General features: G+C 42.8%; 1 protein-coding gene across 1 annotated transcript in view; it reads left to right on the plus strand.

Moving 5' to 3' along the window:
- Window positions 1-24,146, plus strand: part of si:dkey-151g10.3 (serine/threonine-protein kinase WNK3) — a 120,419-nt gene that overhangs the window by 47,063 nt on the left and 49,210 nt on the right. The window contains exons 10-15 of the mRNA XM_060936638.1: window positions 11,301-11,433; window positions 11,568-11,684; window positions 12,137-12,238; window positions 17,552-17,600; window positions 17,941-18,078; window positions 20,433-22,153. Of these exons, the coding sequence (XP_060792621.1) occupies window positions 11,301-11,433; window positions 11,568-11,684; window positions 12,137-12,238; window positions 17,552-17,600; window positions 17,941-18,078; window positions 20,433-22,153 (2,260 nt within the window). The remainder of the gene's footprint in view (window positions 1-11,300; window positions 11,434-11,567; window positions 11,685-12,136; window positions 12,239-17,551; window positions 17,601-17,940; window positions 18,079-20,432; window positions 22,154-24,146) is intronic.

Raw genomic sequence — 24,146 nt, forward strand, 5'->3', positions numbered from 1 at the left:
AAGCAAAAGAAAAAGAGCTCTGAGACTTTGTCTATAACTGCAATCAAAATGATGGGGTGAAAAGAAAAAAGATGCAGCAAATAAATGACAGCAAGTGTGACTTATTTCCTTTATTTAAGAGTAGGCTTGGGCGGTATCCATTTTTTCATACCCCGGTATATTCCTGACTAAATACCCCGGTATGCCGGTATTTACGTTTTGTGTGTGTGTGTGTGTGTGTGTGTGTGTGTGTGTGTTTTACAGGTATATATACTATTGTAGGCTTTATTTCATATCTTCTTCACATTCTATAGTAATTTATGTTTCTTTGTTATTCCATTTTTTTGTTATCTATTCTGTTTTAGATATTCTGTATTTGACATTATAAAACAAACAGTTGAAATGTTTAAAGACATTTATTTAAACTGCCAGGATGACATGTTTTTGAACTCAGTGCCAAGCAATCAAGTAGGCCTATATTAATGTTGGAAATAAAAACACACATTAATAAAAATAAGAAGTGCAAACGCCAACAAAGCCAGCAGAAAACAAAACATTGCATGTGAGTTCAAATCACATCTTTTGTAAGTCAAAAGAAAATACTTTGCCTAATTCAAGCAATAACAGGTAGCTTTTTTCCACTCAAACAGGCAAATAGGCTATATAAGTAATGAAATAAAGCTATTTCGGTCTGCTAGTAGGCTGTGCCCATTTAGAAGAATATCAGGAATGCACTAAAAGCCTCTTTATGCAAAGCAAACAGGTTAGCATCCTTAGCTGAGTGATTGGAGAGAACTCGAAACATAATGCAATTCAGTGCAATAGCCAATCCAAGGCAGAAACAACAAACATGAACAGAAACCATACATGGGGCCCCATGCTCCCAATAGCCTAAATGAAAATAATTCGCTAACTTAAATTTACATTTCTGGTAGTGGTAGGCCACAAGCAATTCTTAATTTCTATCGAACATTCTTTGCCAAGAACACCAGCATATTTACTTTATCTAGCTTCAGTTGGCAACGCTGTGGTGTGACCGTATTTCCTGCTGTACTGAATACGCGCTTAGATGCAGCGCTTGTCACGCATATGCAGAGGTATTTGCGGGCAACTTTTTACATCATTGGCAAACGTGTTTCATTCAGTTTCCACCATTCAAGCGGGTTTTCTTCAGCATGGATTGTGTCCTCTTGCGCATATACTGACAGTTCTGCCTGTGCACGCTCCGCTCGGCTCACCTTTATCATTCGGCAGAAAACCAAAATGCTCCCAGACAATGGCTGAGGAATTGGCCTTTTTGACTAATTCCACACCGCCATCAATTGCAGTCGCCATCCTCACGCACTGACTGGGCCTTATGACTGGGCCAACTGTCGCTGCTGCCTGTTGACCAAAGATTCTAGAATCTTTGCTGTTGACCCACAAACTGCCATCCAGTGGCGTGCGCGCGCTGTACCAGAGACGGTTGTACTATAATAAAATGACATTACAGTCGTTTCGAGTAAGTTGGATAAAAATACAAATATATTTATTTTTGACGGTATTAAAAATATATCACCGGTATTTTGTCGTACCGTGGTACACGATATTTTCACCATACCGCCCAAGCCTACTTAAGAGTGACTTATTTCCTTTACTTCGTAAATTTTGTGAGTCTCCTAACAGTCATGCTGCATAGGCTTTCTTTCAATCAGTGACAACACAGGTTACATCTGGTGTAATGCAGCAGTATTCTCAGGTGATTGAGTCTTTTGTGTTCAATCTTCTTTTCTCACTCTTTTTCATCATTGGGTGAATTTCACTGGACACAGCAATGCACATTAAATTATCTGAGTATTTGTCCAGGCAGGCTTAATACTGATGTGCAGGTAACATATACACATATATTTATAAATTTGTTGGTTTGTCTCTCTCACACACACACACACACACACACACACAAAGAAAAAAAAATATATGTGTGTGTGTGTGTGTGTGTGTGTGTGATATTGCTATGATGATGTGCATATACAACCCCGATTCCAAAAAAGTTGGGACAAAGTACAAATTGTAAATAAAAACGAAATGCAATGATGTGGAAGTTTCAAAATTCCATATTTTATTCAGAATAGAACATAGATGACATATCAAATGTTTAAACTGAGAAAATGTATCATTTTAAAAAGAAAAATTAGGTGATTTTAAATTTCATGACAGCAACACATCTCAAAAAAGTTGGGACAAGGCCATGTTTACCACTGTGAGACATCCCCTTTTCTCTTTACAACAGTCTGTAAATGTCTGGGGACTGAGGAGACAAGTTGCTCAAGTTTAGGGATAGGAATGTTAACCCATTCTTGTCTAATGTAGGATTCTAGTTGCTCAACTGTCTTAGGTCTTTTTTGTCGTATCTTCCGTTTTATGATGCGCCAAATGTTTTCTATGGGTGAAAGATCTGAACTGCAGGCTGGCCAGTTCAGTACCCGGACCCTTCTTCTACGCAGCCATGATGCTGTAATTGATGCAGTATGTGGCTTGGCATTGTCATGTTGGAAAATGCAAGGTCTTCCCTGAAAGAGACGTCGTCTGGATGGGAGCATATGTTGCTCTAGAACCTGGATATACCTTTCAGCATTGATGGTGTCTTTCCAGATGTGTAAGCTGCCCATGCCACACGCACTAATGCAAGCCCATACCATCAGAGATGCAGGCTTCTGAACTGAGCACTGATAACAACTTGGGTCGTCCTTCTCCTCTTTAGTCCAAATGACACAGCGTCCCTGATATCCATAAAGAACTTCAAATTTTGATTCGTCTGACCACAGAACAGTTTTCCACTTTGCCACAGTCCATTTTAAATGAGCCTTGGCCCAGAGAAGACGTCTGTGCTTCTGGATCATGTTTAGATATGGCTTCTTCTTTGAACTGTAGAGTTTTAGCTGGCAACAGTGGATGGCACAGTAAATTGTGTTCACAGATAATGTTCTCTGGAAATATTCTTGAGCCCATTTTGTGATTTCCAATACAGAAGCATGCCTGTATGTGATGCAGTGCCATCTAAGGGCCCAAAGATCACGGGCACCCAGTATGGTTTTCCAGCCTTGACCCTTACGCACAGAGATTCTTCCAGATTCTCTGAATCTTTTGATGATATTATGCACTGGAGATGATGATATGTTCAAACTCTTTGCAATTTTACACTGTCGAACTCCTTTCTGATATTGCTCCACTATTTGTCGGCGCAGAATTAGGGGGATTGGTGATCCTCTTCTTATCTTTACTTCTGAGAGCCGCTGCCACTCCAAGATGCTCTTTTTATACCCAGTCATGTTAATGACCTATTGCCAATTGACCTAATGAGTTGTAATTTGGTCCTCCAGCTGTTCCTTTTTTGTACCTTTAACTTTTCCAGCCTCTTATTGCCCTTGTCCCAACTTTTTTGAGATGTGTTGCTGTCATGAAATTTCAAATGAGCCAATATTTGGCATGAAATTTCAAAATGTCTCACTTTCGACATTTGATATGTTGTCTATGTTCTATTGTGAATACAATATCAGTTTTTGAGATTTGTAAATTATTGCATTCTGTTTTTATTTACAATTTGTACTTTGTCCCAACTTTTTTGGAATCGGGGTTGTAGTATAAAGTAATGCAAAGTGCAAATGTGTTATACAGTCAGCCACTATGTTTTGAGTGTTGCAAGTAATATGAGTAAAATACAGATGTTTGCCACTGAATTTCCATTTTGGCGTTTTGCATTTTACAAATAACTTGTTTCTTACTACTATGCTGAGGTTTACAGCACCAGTCTGGTCTGTTTTGCATGAATTTGTCATTTTGATAAAGCTGAATTAATTAAGCATTGCCAAGCTATAGTTATGTAGATTGCAAGTCATTATATGTTTTGTGACTTATGATGACTGTAAATCATGAGTGGCTAGTAGCCTTGATAGGCCATGTTTTTATTTAGCCCTAAATAAATTTACTAACTTTTGTTAAAATTCAAGGTATTACTTTGAATTTCCATTTGTTGATGCATACAGAGTAGAGGTGTAGTGATGCAAAAATGTGGTGATGTACATCATTGACGTGTAATTCCATCCATCCCTCCATTATGTATACTGCTTATCCGTCAGAATCATGGAGGAAGCTGTAGCCAGTCCCAACTGACTTTGGGCGAGAGGCAGGGTACACACTGGGCAGGTCTCCAGTCTATTGCAGGGCTAACACTGAGATGAACAACAAGTCACACTTGCACTCACGCCTGTGGAATGTTAAGAGTAGCCAGTTGACCTAATCCACATATATTTTGTGGGAGGAAACCTGCACAGGGATGGAGAGAAGATGGAAACTCCACACAGAAAGACCTCAGTTGGTGGCGAGTTTCAAACCCATAATGTTCTTGCTCTGAGGCGAAAGTGCTAACCACTATACAACTGTGCTGCCCCGATTTGCAATTCACATTGTGGAAATCAGCATTCTATTATGCATCTAATGCAGTTTCACTGTTTGAACACCAAAATTCCCAATCTGTGCAGCTCATAGAATTGAAATATCCAAAGTGCACACTGGGCCCAGTAGCCCTGGATCATAGATTATACTATGCATTATAGCTATGGACTGATATGTATTATATGTTATCAGATTGCATGACCATGTTATAATGGTTAAAAAGAAATCTTCAGTGGCTTTTAAATGTCACCAGCCCCACACTGTTGCAATCTATGGTTCCCAAGAAGTAAGTCGCGGACTTCCTGATATTTTAGCCAACATTGGAGTCTATTTACAGTTAAAATGACACCTCAGGCACCGTTATGCAGCTTACTATGTTTCAATCAATTAATTTTCTCTGGATCAGAAACTTTTTTTTTTAGTAAATAATAAAAATAAATATATGAAGCCAGTATCATGAATTGAATTGAATCATGACCAGTGTGTATCTTTACACTCTTAATGCATAGTGATACTGCATTACAAACTATGGTAATGCTCAAGACCAATCATGTTAAAGCAAACCAAACAAACAGTCAAACTCAGGTCAGCTTGGCGTATTGAGTGTAGCTCAGCATAGCTGGATCACCTGCATGATCATATGTGGGTTATGTGATGCTTGCTGATCTGTCTGAAACTGTCTTTTTGTTCAAAGCATATTGTTGTTTAAAAGGTAATTGAGATCTGGGAATTATTTGACAATTCTGACAGTTCTGTTATATTGAGACAATCTTTAGCAATATTTTGGTTTCATATATTTCATACATGTATTCAGTGGATTGTATATAACATTTATGACATTAACTCATATTTATCCAAAAAAAAATCATCATCGTAATAACAATTCCAAGGCTTCTAAATGATCACATACAAATTGAAATCATATCACCCGTTTAGTTTAACAAAAGCTCACATAGAATGAAAAGAATGTAGAAACATTTTGAGAGCATGCACTGAAGCTTAGGTTCTGCATTGTCCTCTTACCCTTGGATGATTAATGATCCATACTAATCCTTATTCTGCTGTCTTTTTCTCCCTCAATTCTTTCCTTTCCACATGCTGTCTCCAATGATTGCCATATTCATACATGCCTGCAGTCACTGGCATCATACCCCACAGACATAACACAAACAGCACTTCCCCAGTCAGAAGAGGCAGTTACTTCTCATGCTTCTCTTATACAGACACAGTCATATTTAACCCCTGTTTCACACCATGCCTCCATTAGCATTCTTTCTGCAGACCCCATAGGATCATCTCTGAGCAACCTGATGCCACAAACTAAACAGAGCCAGCATAATGTTGCACCTCTGCCACAGACTGAAATTTTGCCCCAACAAACTGCAGTTCAGCCACAACAACAGATTGTGTTAGATCTGCAGACTACATTGCTACAACAACAACCACCATCACAACAACAGGCAGTTGCATTACAACAGATGGAGCAAATTCAAAAGCAGGGCCTTTTAATGCAACAGTGCCCTACTTCAGCTGGAATACCACCCCAGCAGATAGAGAACACACAGCTAGTTTTGCAGGAGCAGCAGCTGCAGTCAAGTCTAACACAGCAGCAATATATACCACACCATCAACAGCAGACATTGGTGCACCCTCAGCAGATAGATCCACAGCAACAGGTATATGCACAGCAACCTGTCAGAGTTCCTAAACCACAGCAGTCTGTTATTCAACAGCAGGTCCAACAGAAAGCATCCATCCAGCAACATTCAGTGGAACAGCAACAGAAACCACAGTTGTTAATGCAAAAAAACCATCAACAATTATATGTACCAAGTCAGGCTGAACCCCAGAAGTCAGCAATGATGCAGTCAACTCCTCAGCAGTTACCACTTACAGAGCAACAAGAAACAGTTCATGGTATACAGCAATTGGAACAGCAGAAAAAACACACAATCTATTCACAACAGCAGCTAGAGCAGCAAGAAATACAAATTCAAAAACAGCACCAAACTTCTGAAGTGACACAGCAGATGGAGCAACAGAATCCACAGTTGCAGCAACAAATACAACAGCAGGCTATTTTACAACAGACAGGGGAGCAGCAGCGACAGGCACTATTGCAGCAGCAATTGGAGCAAAAAGAAGCTCTGTTGCTACAACAACAAATTCTTTTACACCAACAACAGTTTGAACAGCAGTCTTTATTAGCGCAAAATCAAACACAGTTAGAACAGAACATGCTAATACCACAACAGTCGGAGCAACAGCCACAACAGATAGAGCAAGAAGCATTTTTGCAAAATCAGCTAAAACATCAGCAACCGCAAGCTTTTTTACAACAGCAACAAGTGAAACTCTTACAACAGCAACAGCAGTTAGAGGAAAAACAAGTTATTTTGCAAAAGCAGCATCAAATGGATCATCAACAAGGTTTACTATGGCAGCAACAGTTTGAACAACAGCAACAGTCCGTACTGCGGCACATTTCACAATTTCAACTTATACAATCACAAATGCACAAATCAGAGCAACAAACTTTTCAGCCACAAATTGACCAACAGCAGCATATATTAGTACAACAACAGCGAGAACTACAGATTCAGCAGCAGACTCCTGTACAGCACCACCAACAAAACACAGAGTCACAGCAGGCACTACCCAAACAACACCAGGAAAATGAACAGCATCAACAGCAAGCTTTATTCTTACAAGAGCAAAATTTGGACCAGCAAACTGTTGGTCTTCAGACTGTTCAACAGCAGCAGCATGCTCTAATTGAGCAACAGCAGGATCAGGAGCAGCATCAACAGCAAGCTGTATTTTTACAACAACAAAAACAGTTAAACCAACAAGTACCCCTTGGGCAATATCACAGTGGACAACAGCAAACTGTTTCTCTTGAGTCTATTCAGCAGCAGCAGGGTCTGCTCATTCAACAGCAGGATCAGCAGCTTCAGCAGCAAGCTTTGTTTTTACAACAGTCAAGCCAACAAATAGCCCTTGGGCAAAATCATAGCAGACAACAGCAAGCTGTCACTCTTGAAACTGTTCAGCAGCATGTTCTACTCAAGCAACAGCAAGACCAGCAGCATCTTCAACAACAAGCTTTGTTTTTACAACATAAACAACAGTTGGACCAACAAGTAACCCCTGTGCAACAACACAGTAGGCAACAGCAAGCAGTAGGTCTTGAAACTGTTCAACAGCAACAACCGTTTCTACTTCAGCATGAGCAGCAGCAACAAGCCTTATTACAACAACAGCCCCTTCAGTCTCACAAAAGTATTACTCAACACAACCAAGAGCAACACCAACAAGAATTTGTTCAACAACAAACTGTTCTCTCTGGGCCACGAGATGGAATTTCTGTTGTGGAGTCACAGGCAACAATTGTTTCTCAGTCAGCACCACAAATGGTTACCTCCCAAATTTCAAGTCAGTTGCAGACCCCTGTACACACTGACCAACATGCACTGCCTCTGACAGCAGCTCAAACTCAAGGGACAATACAACAGAAACAAGGTGATGTTACACAAATTCATGGTCAACTTCCTTTACAGACCCAAAGTCTCTCAACAACACAATCAATAGTTCCATCCCTAGCACAGCCTAGCCCCATTCAGTTGAAGAGTCCACAAGCATTCTCAGCTCCAATACAGAGGCAGGATTCAGCACAACCACAAGCACAGGCACAGGCATATGTCCCAAATGAGGCACAGGCTCAAATGATCATACAGGGACAGAATCTTCCAGCTCAAGTCATGCCACATCAAACCATTACTCCTGTCCTTTCTCAAGTTCCAGCAATACCACCATCAACTCAAATATCAAGCCAAATTCAGTCTCAAGTTCAGGCCCCTTCTGCCTTGCTCACAATGCAGTATCTTCAAGCCCCACAACTCGTCCAACACGCCCTTCAGCCAGTGCAGATTGACTTTACACAGGGTATAAACCAGCAACAGCAGAATCAGCAAATGGTGCTGTCTCCAGTAACAGGGGCAAGTACTATTGCCTCTGATACTACTGTTCCTGCTACAGTAACTTCCACACAGCAATACTTACAGCAGACAGGCCAGGCTCAAAATCAAGTCCAAGCAGAGACACAGCCTACCCTGCAAGGACAGCAGCAGCCAGGTGGCATCACCATTCATACAGTCATGCAACCCATGCCTCTTATGCATCCTCAAGTTCCTCAACAGTATGAACAGCAAACACAGCAAGTCCAACAGGTGCAGCAGCAGCCAGTACAGTTGCAAGTTCAGGCCCAGATTTTGTCATCTATTCAGCAACCTCCACCATCCCACCAAACTGCTGTGGCACTAGATCTCAATCAACAGTCATCTCCTCTGCTATCTACTTTGCATACTGTGGTTCCATCACATGACTTACCAAGGCAACCCTGTCAGACAGAAGTTCGGACAGCTACACTTTACAGTCATGTTGTAGGAGGCCTACCACCTTCCCCACAACACCAGCCTCAATCAATCTTGCTTGCCAATACTTGCAGTCAGACATGCACTCAGTCAGAGACACACACCCACGGACAGACACACATTCAATCACAGGGTCACTCACACAGAGACATATACACTGAGACTCCAGGCACATCTGCACAGCCACTGTACCCCCAAGTTCCTCTGCAACCCCTCCAGATACCCTCCAGTCCATCTCATACCTCCCTCAACACTACCAACTTATCAGGCTCCCAGCTTGCCCCCGCTGCTTCAGATGTCCCAGTGCCAGCTGAGGCACAGCTAAGCCAGGCTCGGCTAATGGATATAGTTTCAACTTCCCTTCCTCCTGTCAGTGCTTCACAGCTCCCTGGTTCTAATGGCACTGTCCTTCCCCTAAACTTGGTGGCAGACTGTGACCTTGCATTGTCGGGCATTGCACAGGTACAAAATGCACACCCTTGTCAATGTAATTTTTTTTAATAGCTTTGCTTCAAGACATCCTATACCAGCAAAGAGTTATAACAATAATCTCTTTTAATTTACTTTATAACACTGTAATTTCTGTTTGGTACCCTATGATTTTTTTATTGAAACAATTAACACCTACAAATCAAGTACTAGTCCATCTCAAACAATTAGAATATCATGAAAAAGTTTGTTTTTGTTCATAATTTAATTCAAAAAGGTAAACTTTCATATATTCTATATTTATTACATGTAAAGTGAAATACTTCCAGACTTTTTTGTTTTAATTTTGATTATTATGGCTTATAGCTCATGAAAATCAGAAATCCAGTATCTCAAATAATTAGAATATTTCCTAAGATCAATCAAAAAAGATTTACAATACAGAAATGTCCAACTTCTGAACAGTATGTTCATTTATACACTCAGTACTTGGTTGGGACTCCTTTACCCTGAATTACTGCATCAATGCAGCATGGCATGGAGGTGATCAGCCTGTGGCACTGCTGAGGTGGTATTGAAGGTTGCTTCGATAGTGGCCTTCAGCTCGTCTGTATTTTTTAATCAGGTGTTTCTCATCTTCCTCTTGTCAATACTCCATAGATTCTCTATGGGGTTCTGGTCAGGTGAGTTGGCTGGCCAATCAAGCACAGTAATATCATGGTCAGCAAACCGTTTGGTAGTAGTTTTGGTACTGTGGGCAGGTGCTAAGTCCTGCTGGAAAAAGAAATCAGCATCTCCATAAAGCTTGTCAGCAGATGGAAGCATGAACTGTTCTAAAATCTCCTGGTAGACAGCTGTGTTGACTTAGGATTTGATAAAACACAGCAGACCAACATCAGCAGATGACATAGCACCCCAAATCATCACAGACTGTGGAAACTTCACACTGGACTTCAAACGTCTTAGATTCTATGCCTCTTCACGTTTCCTCCAGACTCTAGGACCTTGATTTCCAAATGAAATGCAAAATTTATTTTCATCTGGAAAGAGGACTTTAGACCACTGAACAGCAGTCTGGTTCTTTTTCTCCTTAGCCCAGATAAGATGCTTCTGAAGTTGTCTCTGGTTCAGGAGTGACTTAATATTAGGAATGCAACAGTTATCACCCCTTTTCTGAAGACATCTGTGTGTGGTGGCTCTTGATGCACTGACACCAGCCTCAGTCCACTCCTTGTGAAGCTCTTTCAAGTTCTTTAATCAACTCTTCTTGACAATCCTCTCAAGGCTGCGGTCATCCTTGTTGCTTGTGCACCTTTCCCATCCAGCCTTTTCAGCAATGACTTTCTGTGGCTTACCCTCCTTGTGGAGGGTGTCGATGATTGTCTTCTGGACAACTGTCAAGTCAGCAGTCTTCCCCATGATTGTGGTTACATGTACTGAACTAGACCAAGAGATACACAGTATTTATACTGTTTTACTCAAACTCAAAACAAAATACTCTATTATTTTGAGATACGGGTTTTTTTCTTGTACTGTAGGCCATAATTATCAAAATTCAAATAGAAAAATGCTTGAAACATTTTAGTTTACATGTAATGAGTCTAGAATATATGAAATTTTCACTTTCTTAAATAACTGATTTGAAAATATTGACCTTTTTAATGATATTCTAATTGTTTGAGATGCACCAGTATATACTTACAGAATCATACTTGTTGTTTCAAAGTTTTGTGTATATCGACTTGTACACTTTTCTGTTTTGCTTATTTTTAATGTAATTTTATGTTGACATTTTAGCTGATTGTCCTTTTCTGTTGGTATTTGTTTTTGTTTGTATATATGTTTGTTTGTCTCTTCAACTAAATGAATAGGGGAGCCCAAACCAATCTGCCACCCGTCATTCTTTAGTAGGGTATGTTTCAGACTCTTACCTTCCTTCCTTTTAAACTAATGGGTTAGGATGCTTTCTTTGATATCTGTTTAATGAACCTTGTGGCGTTTTGAATTTTTGTCTCCTTTTGCTCCTAGCTCTGCTCTAGTCGGTCGAGAGGAATCTCAGTTGACATTGGTTAATGGAAAGCTGGAGAAAATAAAGACTCAACGGAGATCTTCCTACCAACGACCTGAGAGAACCACTCACTTTCAGCTAAGCATGCTACAGGTACATATTTGCTGTTTTCCATATTTTGTACAGGATGTTCTTGCAGCACATTTATTAATCAATCAAAAGTGAACAACTACAGCAGACAGGAAATATTTAAGTTAAAAGTAAAATGACAACTTGTGCATTTTTAGGTATCAAACATTGGAGACAACATGGTGGAGTGCCAGCTCGAAACTCACAGTAACAAGATGGTCACATTCAAGTTTGATATTGAGGAAGATGCACCTGAAGATATAGCAGATTATATGGTTAGAATTTCTGACTCTTATGAATTAATTACAGAGCATTAAATGTAAGACATTTTTGGTCTCCTTACTTGTTAAAGAAAAACAAAGTCCAAACTGCTTCCAAGTGGTGCAAAAGAAAAGATGTATGGTATCCTTCCCACCTAGGTAATTTTGCATTCTTGGTTCTCTGGGTGGGATGGATAGCAAACATTTTCTCTCCTGTCAGTCACAGCAACATTAGCCAATTGTGGGGATTTGTTGAGCTCATGTATGTAGAAGATGGTAGATAGCACACCTCTGAGTGTATTCTGCTGCTTTTTAAAATTGTGACTATTTGAGGAAACACGTGTTCACTGTCACTGGTTAGTAGCATTCATATGATAGGGGAGAGCTGGCTGATGGGAACAGACTTGCAGGTGAATTGAAGGAAAATGTTTAACTAATGAAAATTTGTTGTAATCTTTTTTTTATAGGTGGAAGAGGACTTTGTCCTTGAATCAGAGAAAGAAAAATTTGTAGAGGATTTGAGGGCTATAGTGAAGAAAGCCCAGGAGATCCTTAGCACTCAGTCAACGGTCTGGCTGCTATTTATTATACCTGTAATCCATACATAGAGGATATTGCACGGTTGCATGAAGATATGAAGTTTATCTTCGAGTGGTGAACATATTCACAAGTGAGCGAACAAGCGAAAATATTTTCAACATGAGAAGATAAACTTCATATCTTCACGTCACAGTGTAATGTTCTTTATATTATATGGACACACCCACAAAAAACGCAAGTTAATCAAAAGAATTTTAATTTTGAACTGGTTCACCATTTTGACAACGCGTGTCTAGTCAGCAAGAAAACACTGAGAGTGACGTCATCTGAGTGAAATATTGGAAAATGTGTCACTCAGATCCACAGTGTATTTCGAATGAAAAATGTGAGTGTTTCAATACGAGAAGATAAACTTCATATCTTCAAGCAAATGTGTAATGTTCGTTTGATTATATAGACACATTCACAAACAAAAAGTACAACTACCCAAATTTATCAAAACAATTAATTTCCTCACGAGTGGCATATAGAGATTTGTGTCATGGTTTTGGTCCTCCATGTCCTGGATATAGCTGGTATGAAAAATACGAGTGGTGTAGTTCCCAGTAAAATGCTCATGTCCATATAATATATGCTAAATATATTGTGGTACACAACTTATTTTTCCCCCAAGCTGTTACTTCACATTAGTAGTTATGTTTTGTTTTCGACTTATAGTGGTGCTTGAAAGTTTGTGAACCCTTTAGAATTTCCTATATTTCTGCATAAATATGACCTAAAACAACATTAGATTTTCATACAAGTCCTAAAAATAGATAAAGAGAACCCAGTTAAACAAATGAGACAAAAATATTATACTTGGTCATTTATTTATTGAGGAAAATGATCCAATATTACATATCTGTGAGTGGCAAAAGTATGTGAACCTTTGCTTTCAGTATCTGGTGTGACCCCCTTGTGCAGCAATAAGTGCAACTAAACTTTTCCAGTAACTGTTGATCAGTCCTGCACACCGGCTTGAAGGAATTTTAGCCCATTCCTCCGTACAGAACAGCTTCAACTCTGGGATCTTGGTGGGTTTCCTCATATGAAGTGCTCGCTTCAGGTCCTTCCACAACAATTTCGATTGGATTAAGGTCAGGACTTTGACTTGGCCATTCCAAAACATTAACTTTATTCTTCTTTAACCATTCTTTGGTAGAACGACTTGTGTGCTTAGGGTCGTTGTCTTGCTGCATGACCCACCTTCTCTTGAGATTCAGTTCATGGACAGATGTCCAGACATTTTTCTTTAGAATTCGCTGGTATAATTCAGAATTCATTGTTCCATCAATGATGGCAAGCCGTCCTGACCCAGATGCAGCAAAACAGGCCCAAACCATGATACTACCACCACCATGTTTCACAGATGGGATAAGGTTCTTATGCTGGAATGCAGTGTTTTCCTTTCTCCCAACATAATACTTCTCATTTAAACCAAAAAGTTCTATTTTGGTCTCATCCATCCACAAAACATTTTTCCAATAGCCTTCTGGCTTGTCCACGTGATTTTTAGCAAACTGCAGATGAGCAGCAATGTTCTTTTTGGAGAGCATTGGCTTTCTCCTTGCAACCCTGCCATGCACACCATTGTTGTTCAGTGTTCTCCTGATGGTGGATTCATGAACATTAACATTAGCCAATGTGAGAGAGGCCTTCAGTTGCTTAGAAGTTACCCTGGGGTCCTTTGTGTTCTTGCCGACTATTACACGCCTCACTCTTGAAGTGATCTTTGTTGGTTGACCACTCCTGAGGAGGGTAACAATGGTCTTGAATTTCTTCCATTTGTACACAATCTGTCTGACTGTGGATTGGTGGAGTTCAAACTTTTTAGAGATGGTTTTGTAACCTTTTCCAGCCTGATGAGCATCAACAACACTTTTTCTGAGGTCCTCAGAAATCTCCTTTGTTCATGCCATGATACACTTCCACAAACATGTGTTGTGAAGATCAGACTTTGATAAATCCCTGTTCTTTAAATAAAACAGGGTGCCCACTCACATGTGATTGTCATCCCATTGACTGAAAACACCTGACTCTAATTTCACCTTCAAATTAACTGCTAATCCTAGAGGTTCACATACTTTTGCCACTCACAGATATGTAATATTGGATTATTTTCCAGTCCCCTCGAGAGGGGCTGGACTCTCCACTTCTCTGGAGTCGCCCGTGGTGAGCGGCGGCGGGCTGGTGTGGGCTTGCTTATAGCTCCCCAGCTCAGCCGCCATGTGTTGGAGTTTACCCCAGTGAACGAGAGGGTCGCCTCGCTGCGCCTTCGGATTGGGGAGAGGGCTCTTGCTGTTGTTTGTGCCTATGGCCCAAATAGCAGTATAGAGTATCCGGCCTTCTTGGAGTCCCTGGGAGAGGTACTGAGGAGTGCTCAGACTGGGGACTCCATTGTGTTACTGGGGGACTTCAATGCTCACGTGGGAGATGACAGTGACACCTGGAGGGGCGTGGTTGGGAGGAACGGCCTCCCCGATCTGAACCCGAGTGGTGTTTTGTTATTGGACTTCTGTGCTAGTCACGGTTTGTCCATAACGAACACCATGTTCGAGCATAGGGGTGTCCATAAGTGCACGTGGCACCAGGACACCTTAGGTCGGAGGTCAATGATAGACTTTGTAGTCGTTTCATCTGATCTCCGGCCCTATGTCTTGGACACTCGGGTGAAGAGAGGGGCTGAGCTGTCAACTGATCACCACCTGGTGGTGAGTTGGATCCGCTGGTGGAGGAGGAAGCTGGACAGACCTGGCAGGCCCAAACGTATGGTGAGGGTCTGCTGGGAACATCTGGCTGAGCACTCTGTTGGGGAGGTCTTTAACTCCCACCTCCGGGAGAGCTTTTCCCAGCTTCCGAGGGAGGCGGGGGACATTGAGTCTGAGTGGACCATGTTCTCTACCTCCATTGTGGACGCAGCTGTTCGGAGCTGTGGCCGCAAGGTCTCCGGTGCCTGTCGTGGCGGCAATCCCCGAACCCGGTGGTGGACACCAGAAGTAAGGGATGCCGTCAAGCTGAAGAAGGAGTCCTATCGGGCCATGTTAACCTCCAGGACTCCCGAGGCAGCTGACGGGTATCGGCAGGCCAGGCGTGCTGCAGCTCGGGCAGTTGCGGAGGCAAAAACTCGGAACTGGGAGGAGTTCGGGGAGGCCATGGAGAAGGACTATCGGTCGGCCTCGAAGAAATTCTGGCAAACCGTCCGGCGCCTCAGGAGGGGGAAGCAGTACTCTGCCAACACTGTTTACAGTGCGGGTGGGGAGCTGTTGACCTCGACTGGGGACATTGTGGGGCGGTGGAAGGAATACTTTGAGGATCTCCTCAATCCCACCGTCATGTCTTCCACTGAGGAGACTGAGGCTGATGACTCAGAGGTGGACTCATCCATTACCCAAGCCGAAGTCACTGAGGTGGTTTGCAAGCTCCTCGGTGGCAAGGCACCGGGGGTGGATGAGATCCGCCCTGAGTATCTCAAGTCTCTGGATGTTGTGGGGCTGTCTTGGTTGACACGCCTCTGCAACATCGCGTGGTGGTCAGGGACAGTGCCTCTGGAGTGGCAGACTGGGGTGGTGGTCCCTCTTTTTAAGAAAGGGGACCGGAGAGTGTGCCCCAATTATAGGGGAATCACACTTCTCAGCCTCCCAGGGAAGGTTTACTCCAGGGTACTGGAGAGGAGAATTCGACCAATAGTCGAACCTCGGATCCAGGAGGAACAATGCGGTTTTCGTCCTGGTCGCGGAACACTGGACCAGCTCTATACCCTTCATAGGGTGCTCGAGGGTTCATGGGAGTTTGCCCAACCAGTCCACATGTGCTTTGTGGATCTGGAGAAGGCATTCGACCGTGTCCCCCGTAGTATTCTGTGGGGGGTGCTTCGGGAGTATGGGGTTCGGGGCTCTTTGCTAAGGGCTGTCCGGTCCCTGTACGAACGGAGCAGGAGTCTGGTTCGCATTGCCGGCAGTAAGTCAGACCTGTTCCCAGTGCATGTTGGACTCCGGCAGGGCTGCCCTTTGTCACCGGTTCTGTTCATAATTTTTATGGACAGAATTTCTAGGCGCAGCCAGGGGCCAGAAGGAATCCTGTTTGGGAACCACAGGATTTCATCTCTGCTTTTTGCGGATGATGTTGTCCTGTTGGCTTCTTCAAACCAGGACCTTCAGCATGCACTGGGGCAGTTTGCAGTCGAGTGTGAAGCGGCTGGGATGAGAATCAGCACCTCCAAGTCCGAGGCCATGGTTCTCGACCGGAAAAGGGTGGCTTGCCCTCTCCAGGTTGGTGGAGAAGTTCTGCCTCAAGTGGAGGAATTTAAGTATCTCGGGATCTTGTTCACGAGTGAGGGAAGGATGGAGCGTGAGATCGACAGGCAGATCGGTGCAGCCTCCGCAGTGATGCGGTCGCTTTACCGGTCCGTTGTGGTGAAGAAGGAGCTGAGCCAAAAGGCGAAGCTCTCAATTTACCGGTCGATCTACGTTCCGACTCTCACCTATGGTCATGAGCTTTGGGTAATGACCGAAAGGACAAGATCACGGATACAAGCGGCCGAAATGAGTTTCCTTCGCAGGGTGGCTGGGCGCTCCCTTAGAGATAGGGTGAGAAGCACAGTCACTCGGGAGGAGCTCGGAGTAGAGCCGCTGCTGCTCCACATCGAGAGGAATCAGCTGAGGTGGCTCGGGCATCTTTTTCGGATGCCTCCTGGACGCCTCCCTGGGGAGGTGTTCCAGGCATGTCCCCCCGGGAGGAGGCCCCGGGGAAGACCCAGGACACGCTGGAGGGACTATGTCTCTCGGCTGGCCTGGGAACGCCTCGGTGTTCTTCCCGAGGAGCTGGCCGAGGTGTCTGGGGAAAGGGAAGTTTGGGCTTCCCTGCTTAGACTGCTGCCTCCGCGACCCGGTCCCGGATAAAGCGGAAGAAGACGAGACGAGACGAGGATTATTTTCCTCAATAAATAAATGACCAAGTATAATATTTTGTCTCATTTGTTTAACTGGGTTCTCTTTATCTACTTTTAGGACTTGTGTGAAAATCTGATGATGTTTTAGGTCATATTTATGCAGAAATATAGAAAATTCTAAAGGGTTCACAAACTTTCAAGCACCACTGTAGTTCTATAGCAGGATTACCCAAACTTTTTAAAGGGGACCCTTTAGAAAAAGGCAATGACAAAAATGGAAATAAATAAATCACAGGGTTACTTAATTTCTTGATCATTATATTAACATTAAATTAGGTTTGGTTCGGATAGGTTCCAGATTCACTGCAACGCTCCTCCCCCCCCCCCTCTCCCCCCCCCCCCCCCCCTCTCTCAGACTGGATCCATGGAGCAGCTACATGTAAGCACACCATCAAGTTCAACAGGTGAGTGTATTGAGTAGTTTTCCTTTATATAAGGTGGACGTTATACCTTTTAACCTATATTAATTATTTGATTATCCCCTTCAACTCCAAAGAAACATTGGTGTGGTCAGACTCTCATTCGTCACTCTACATAATTTCTTGTTTAGTTTCATTTTTGTTATTGAAGGAAAATGTAGTTGTTACTGATTATGTTTTAAGCTGAAAAACTAAACAATAAGCTGGTACTTAATAAGTCCTCTTTGGCACTCAGTGTCAGGTTATAATTTAGAATTTTTTTTTTAGCTTGATAATGTTGCTGCATTGTTTTGATGCTCCCATCTGTCATTTTATCCATCTATAGACTCTGCCCCTCAGTCTTCTCCAGTGGGTCGCTGGCGATTTTTCATCAACCAAACCATTCGTCATCGTGACTCCCAGTTCAACCATGAAGCCTCCACTGCTTCACCAGCAGGGGAGAGGCAGGGCCAGATTGAGCAAGGTATTCACTATCAGCAACGTTCATTCCTGAGTTAGTTTTACCGGGCAAGGATTAGAAATACAACTAGCATGTACAATTTCAAATATTTACTTGAGCCAGTTTTAGACTATGTGATTCCAGCAGTCTTTTTTGATTATTACTTGTCACACTGTCTGAGAGATACTGTGCAATAACAGACTATGCAATAACGTGTTCATGTCAGGTTTAACAATAAATATATAGTTACTATATTCTGCCATACTGGGTGCACAGCACAGGTTTATAGCTCTTCAACTGGACAGCATAATAGTAAATAAACTCTATGAACAAAGCATTTGCATGGTAATTCTCTAGCTACACACCTGGAAGTTGTAATTCGTCCTGTTTCTTTCTATGTCATGTCCCTTTTTGTCGTGTCATGATACAAGCATAAAGAAACATTATAGAGACATTTTGTCTGCTGCCACAATTCAACAAACTGCTCTGTACATTTTCCCTTTGCCACTCCCATGTTTAGAGCTGACCTGTGAGTTTTGGGTGAACATATGCTGTCCTATTATTGCTAGATTTTAGTTTCATAGCTGCAGTCTCACACAGAGATTTAAAAAAAAAAATTTCTGATACTGCCAGAACTGTCATCGGCTGTCTTTGGTCACAGCTGCAACAAATGTCCAGACAGAGAGCATGTCACATTATACTTTTTAAACCACCAATTTCAATTCGCAACCAAAGATTATCCTTTACAATATACAATGTACAATTGTGCCTGCGACAGCAAAATGGGGCTGAATATCATACAGTTTCACCCCAGCTATTGAGGTATTTCACCTGACGTCACAGGGTCACGTGACGCCCCGGTGTCCGCCATTTTGAAGGTCAAGCTAGCTAATGTCAACAACATAGTAGCTAGTATGTTACTGTAGCAATGTTTACGTTCAGTCATTTGGATGACTGTTAAAACCTTTCAGTCTCAAGTTTTTCCTTTACTGTATTTACTAGTTTACTGTAATTATGATCCGGCAGCTATTTATACCGGATCCAGTGTAAATAGCTGCCGGAGCGCACTCTGGCTTGCTCCCCCTCAAATTAAGCAGCACGCTCCGGCTTGCTCCCGGAGTGCTCCGGCCGAGGTTCCGGAGCGTGCTCCGGCTTGCTCCCCCTCAAATTAAGCAGCACGCTCCGGCTTGCTCCTGGAGTGCTCCGGCCGAGGTTCCGGAGCGCGCTCCGGCTTGCTCCCCCTCAAATTAAGCAGCGCGCGCCGACTTGCTCCTGGAGTGCGCTGCTTAATTTGAGGGGGAGCAAGCCGGAGCACGCTCCGGCAGCTATTTACACTGGATCCGGTGTAAATAGCTGCCGGATCATAATTACAGTAAACTAGTAAATACAGTAAAGGAAAAACTTGAGACTGAAAGGTTTTAACAGTCATCCAAATGACTGAATGTAAACATTGCTACAGTAACATACTAGCTACTATGTTGTTGACATTAGCTAGTGCTAACAGCTAGCTGCTAGTACACTGCTACAACACAGACACCGACCCTAATAATACAGTTCTTGGTCATTGCCTGGTAACAGCAAATTTATAACGGGCCATGTCTCAACAGACTAAGAAGTTATTTCAATGACATTTAATAACATTTTGTTTATCCTGAGGACCGAAAGTAAATGAAAATGTGAACAAACCTTAGCTGTAATAAGATGGCGACCACCGGCTTCAGGGACGACCCACTGATGTAGGCATGTTACCCAGCCTGACACAAAATATTTGTAGGCATCCAAACTCTTATACGCTTTCAGATCAATACCTGTGTATGGCGATGGGTTTTTAACGACATAGGTATACAGATCATGTGGGCCGAAGTCAGGTAAAGACGAGGGCTTCGTGTACTTCCGTACGTCAGTGAACAATCCTGGTGGAAGCAGGTAAATGTCGTTCTCTAAGCCTGCTAACCTCAATTTTTGCAAATACCTCTCCCTCTGCTCGCCCTGTAAATGCCCTACGTCGCTGGATAGTGAAGATGTTTTCTGCATCTCGCTCCTTTTTCTTTTATGTTTTTCGTTTGTTGCCTTCCTCGCATTCAAACTGATTCGAGCCGTGACGTCCAAAATGGCAGCCTAACGATGCATCACATGACTTGGTCACGTGGGTGAAAAACCTCAATAGCTTGGTGCTTTGCCACCAAGGTTTTACTTAATGTAGCCTAGATTTGTTTAATATTAATTGCCTTCATATTTGTATGACCTTTTCTTCTCATTTGTGGTAGCTTCAGACCACGAGGATTCACAGCAGTCAGACTCTTGGTTTGGAGTACATTTTTCTCTATGTTCCTCACTTCCAATGTCCTTTGTTCCTCCCTCCACTGTGTCTGTCCAAGCCTTGTGTCCTGATGTCTCTATTCCTGGTACGACTGCCTTGGACTCCGCCAGCTATATTCCACCAAAACATCACATGTCCCCAGGAGATACGGTCATTCAAGACAAAGCAGCTACCACCCAGCCAGGTTCAGGGAAAGGGTCTGCAACCGCTATTCAAGCCACAGTCCCCGAAGAAACATCTTCTGTTCATGTTACAGCCTTTCCTGTGGCTGATCACGATCATACCTTTGCATCTAGCAAGGATATGAGCATGGGTTCCAGTTTTGGATTTGGTTCTGAAGATGCTGCTGCTATAGTGCACAGCATGCCTGAAGATAAACCGCCACTCTCTGATAGTTTGGCTCAGAGCACCCTGTCATCTTGCATGTTAAATCATGTGGAACAGGTGCAGCAGTTATCCCACGTGGCAACAATGCAGAAACCTGAGATACTCCAGCAAGGCCTGCAATCTCAACCACTCACAGAAGCCTATTCAGTACAGTTTCCAAAGGGCAACACTGATCAATCACCGATGCAGCAGAAGCTTCTGCTACAGCAACAACAGTTGCTACAGACTAAGCCAGTGATGACAGTGTCCCAGTACATAGCCCATGACAAAGTTTCTTCAGCTGCAGAGCAACACACACAGCCTTGTCAAGCTGAGCATCCAGCATCTCATTTTCATCCAGTGCAACAGTCGATTCTACAGCAAATCCCATACCAAAAGGGACAGTCAGAACTTCTACTGGAACCACTTGGCCAGCAGAGTGTCCACTTGCAGTCACATACCAGTCTGGAACAGATGCAGCTGCATGGTGCAGTGCAGCAGCAGGCAGTTTCACTACAGCAGTATGTGCAACAGGAAACAGTGCTGCACACTAAAGCACTTACCGGTACTATACAATCTCAGCAAAAATTAGAAACACAAGAACCCTTACAGCATAGAGCCCAAGCTCAGTCTTTGGTCTCAGATCAGGTCCCTCCTGAGGAAACACAACCCCAGCCCAAGCTAGAGCAGGTGCCTCAGCCTGCATCCCTGCTTGTGCAGAAGCAGCTTTCTATCCAACAGTTGGAATCAGAGCTCTCTACAGGACAGATCACTGCCACAGATGATTCTTTCAGCCAATCTGCTCCTTTGCAGCCATTGTCTGATGCCTCTCTCCCCCCTCTCTCATTCTCAGAGACAGCTTTGCCAGCTCTGGCTCATGTGCTCTCCCCTTCTCCTGCCCAGCCTTCTTCAGTAGCTGAGTCAGACAGTGAGGGCCCCCCAAAAATTGAATTTGTTGACAACCGTATAAAGACACTGGATGAGAAGCTGAGGAATCTGCTCTATCAGGAGCACAGTGGCAGTGGGGCCACCATCTCCACCCATGCTCCTGACCTGTCCTCCTCCTTAGGTCCAGCTGCCACATCAACCAGGGGAGAGGAGTCATCTGAGTCTCACATATTGCCACCCTCCACCTTTCCACTTCCTCCTCCCTGCTCTTCAGACACTTCTCCACATTCCTCCTCCTGCATCACCTCTTCTACTACCTCTTGCTCTTCCTCCACTACATCAGACAGAGAAAGGGAGAGAACAGGAGAAGATTGCATCACCCAGAACACTCCAGCCCCCTCCATTGCTGTGGAGCACCAACCTGCCTCATCCTTCCCCTCCACTTCCCCATCCTGCTCCCTCCTTTCCCCTCCACAGGAGACTGTGCCTGGACCTATATCGCCACCCAGTGAATCTGCAGTCCTTGTAAGTTGAGTCTGGGTTAAAAAAAAAAAAAGCCTGGCCTGGTTTTGGCTGCCAGCTGATGTTAATATAAATATAAACAACAAATTCCCTAATTGTTACATTTTTATTGAAATTAAGGCATAATTTGGTTTAGTGCACATGTATCACTACTGCTATGAAAAGTTGTTGATTCATACCAACGATACATACTATATATGGGTGGATGTCATAACAGGGGTGAAAACTGTCTCTGAGGCCCTTTAAAGTGTATGTAATGCCTTTTTGTAATGCTTTAAAATGAACATGCATCATTAGTAATGACCAAAATGAATTAATAAAGCGGGGGGGAATAATATAAACGATTTATTATTTTATTATCAAGCACAAAATTATCGATATGGATCCCGGAAGAAGGCAGCCTTGCCTCAGGGCAAATCTTGCATGATGTCACATGTGGAACCCCAGTTATCTGGGTCATTTCTGTTCATCTGACTCCATGGTTGTTTATTCACTGAAACTGGATATTGTTGTAGGAATGTTAAAAAAATAACAATGGGAAAGTGCTGCATTGTGTTTGGATGTTCAAATTCCTATGCAACAAGACATTTGGTTCATGAATTTCCAAGAAAAAACACAAATCTAAAGCGACAGTGGGTGAGGTTTGTGCAAATGATGCGGGCAGATATCGTGTCGCCTACCAATAATAAATCTGGTTCATCAAGTGTTCATCACCACCAGAATGACCACATGGGAATTATCGGAGCAAAAAGAAACCCATTTATTTAATAAATGACATTTGGTCTGACATTTGGACAGTTCATCGATTTCCCTATTCTCACACACACACACACTGCACCAGACGCAGGATTACAAGCAACATTTACATGCTCGCAACATCGGATCTTATCATATCTGATGCACTTTAACAGGAAGAAAAATGCACGTGCAATCATCAGCTTTAATTATTAACTGAAATATTTTAAATGCTCTCAGATTGCAATATTGCAAGACTCGATTTGTTTTTATTTTTGTTTAGGAAAACATGATGAAAGATAACCACCGCGTTCTGCACATCACTCTCCATCTGTTTATCTCTCCGTCTAATGTGCTACAGAGGAAGACTGTCATGAACTGGCAGTTTCTTGTCTTGGGGGCTCAAAAAGATAGCCATTTACTCCGGAATATCCTTGATAAGCATCTGCCCCTTCATCCGACATATTACTGTCCCAATTACTGTCAGAATTCTCTCCAAAACGTGATTCCATATCGAGACGAGTCTAACCACTGCTGTGCACATGAATGAAATTGATACCTGAATTGTTACACGTGTGACGTCACGCAACCCTTTGGGATCTCCGGATGAGTCTTGGCAGATTCCATGAAAATTGGCTAATTTTATTGATTTTCCATCAATTTATGGCTTTTTGGATCAGCTATGATTCGAAAACACATGGTCAATCAACATAATGATTGCCGCTTTGTACAAGAAAAAAAGTGGGGTTTAGAGGCATTACATACACTTTAATGGCTGGCTGCTGTACAGTTTTTAAACCTACCCATTCCTGTGTAAGTGAATGGAGAAGGAACCAAACTATCCACAAATTATTCTTGGGAATAGTGTTCTATCATTTATTATAAGGTCACTTGACTTTGATATTTCCCTCAATAATTTTACGTATCGTAAATGGGTTTTATAGGAGTTATTTAAAGATAATTTTAGTTGGTGTGATTGATAGTTTTGCATATGACAGTCGAGCCTCGAAGCAAAACCATGTGTGTTCTGCTATAAACTTTTCTAAGAGGTCCTCAGCAGTGGGTTCTCTTTGGTTTTCCTTCAGCATGTTGCTCATTTTGATGTTTAAGCTAGTTTGTTGGACTGATATACACTCATTGGCCACTTTATTAGGAATACCCAGACACCTGCTGTTTTATGCAGTTGTCTAATCAGCCAGTCCCTAGACAGCAACACAATGCATAAAATCATACAGATACAAATCAAGAGCTTCAGTTAATG

This window comes from Neoarius graeffei, chromosome 13 (genome assembly GCF_027579695.1).
Source record: "Neoarius graeffei isolate fNeoGra1 chromosome 13, fNeoGra1.pri, whole genome shotgun sequence".
Taxonomy (NCBI): domain Eukaryota; kingdom Metazoa; phylum Chordata; class Actinopteri; order Siluriformes; family Ariidae; genus Neoarius; species Neoarius graeffei.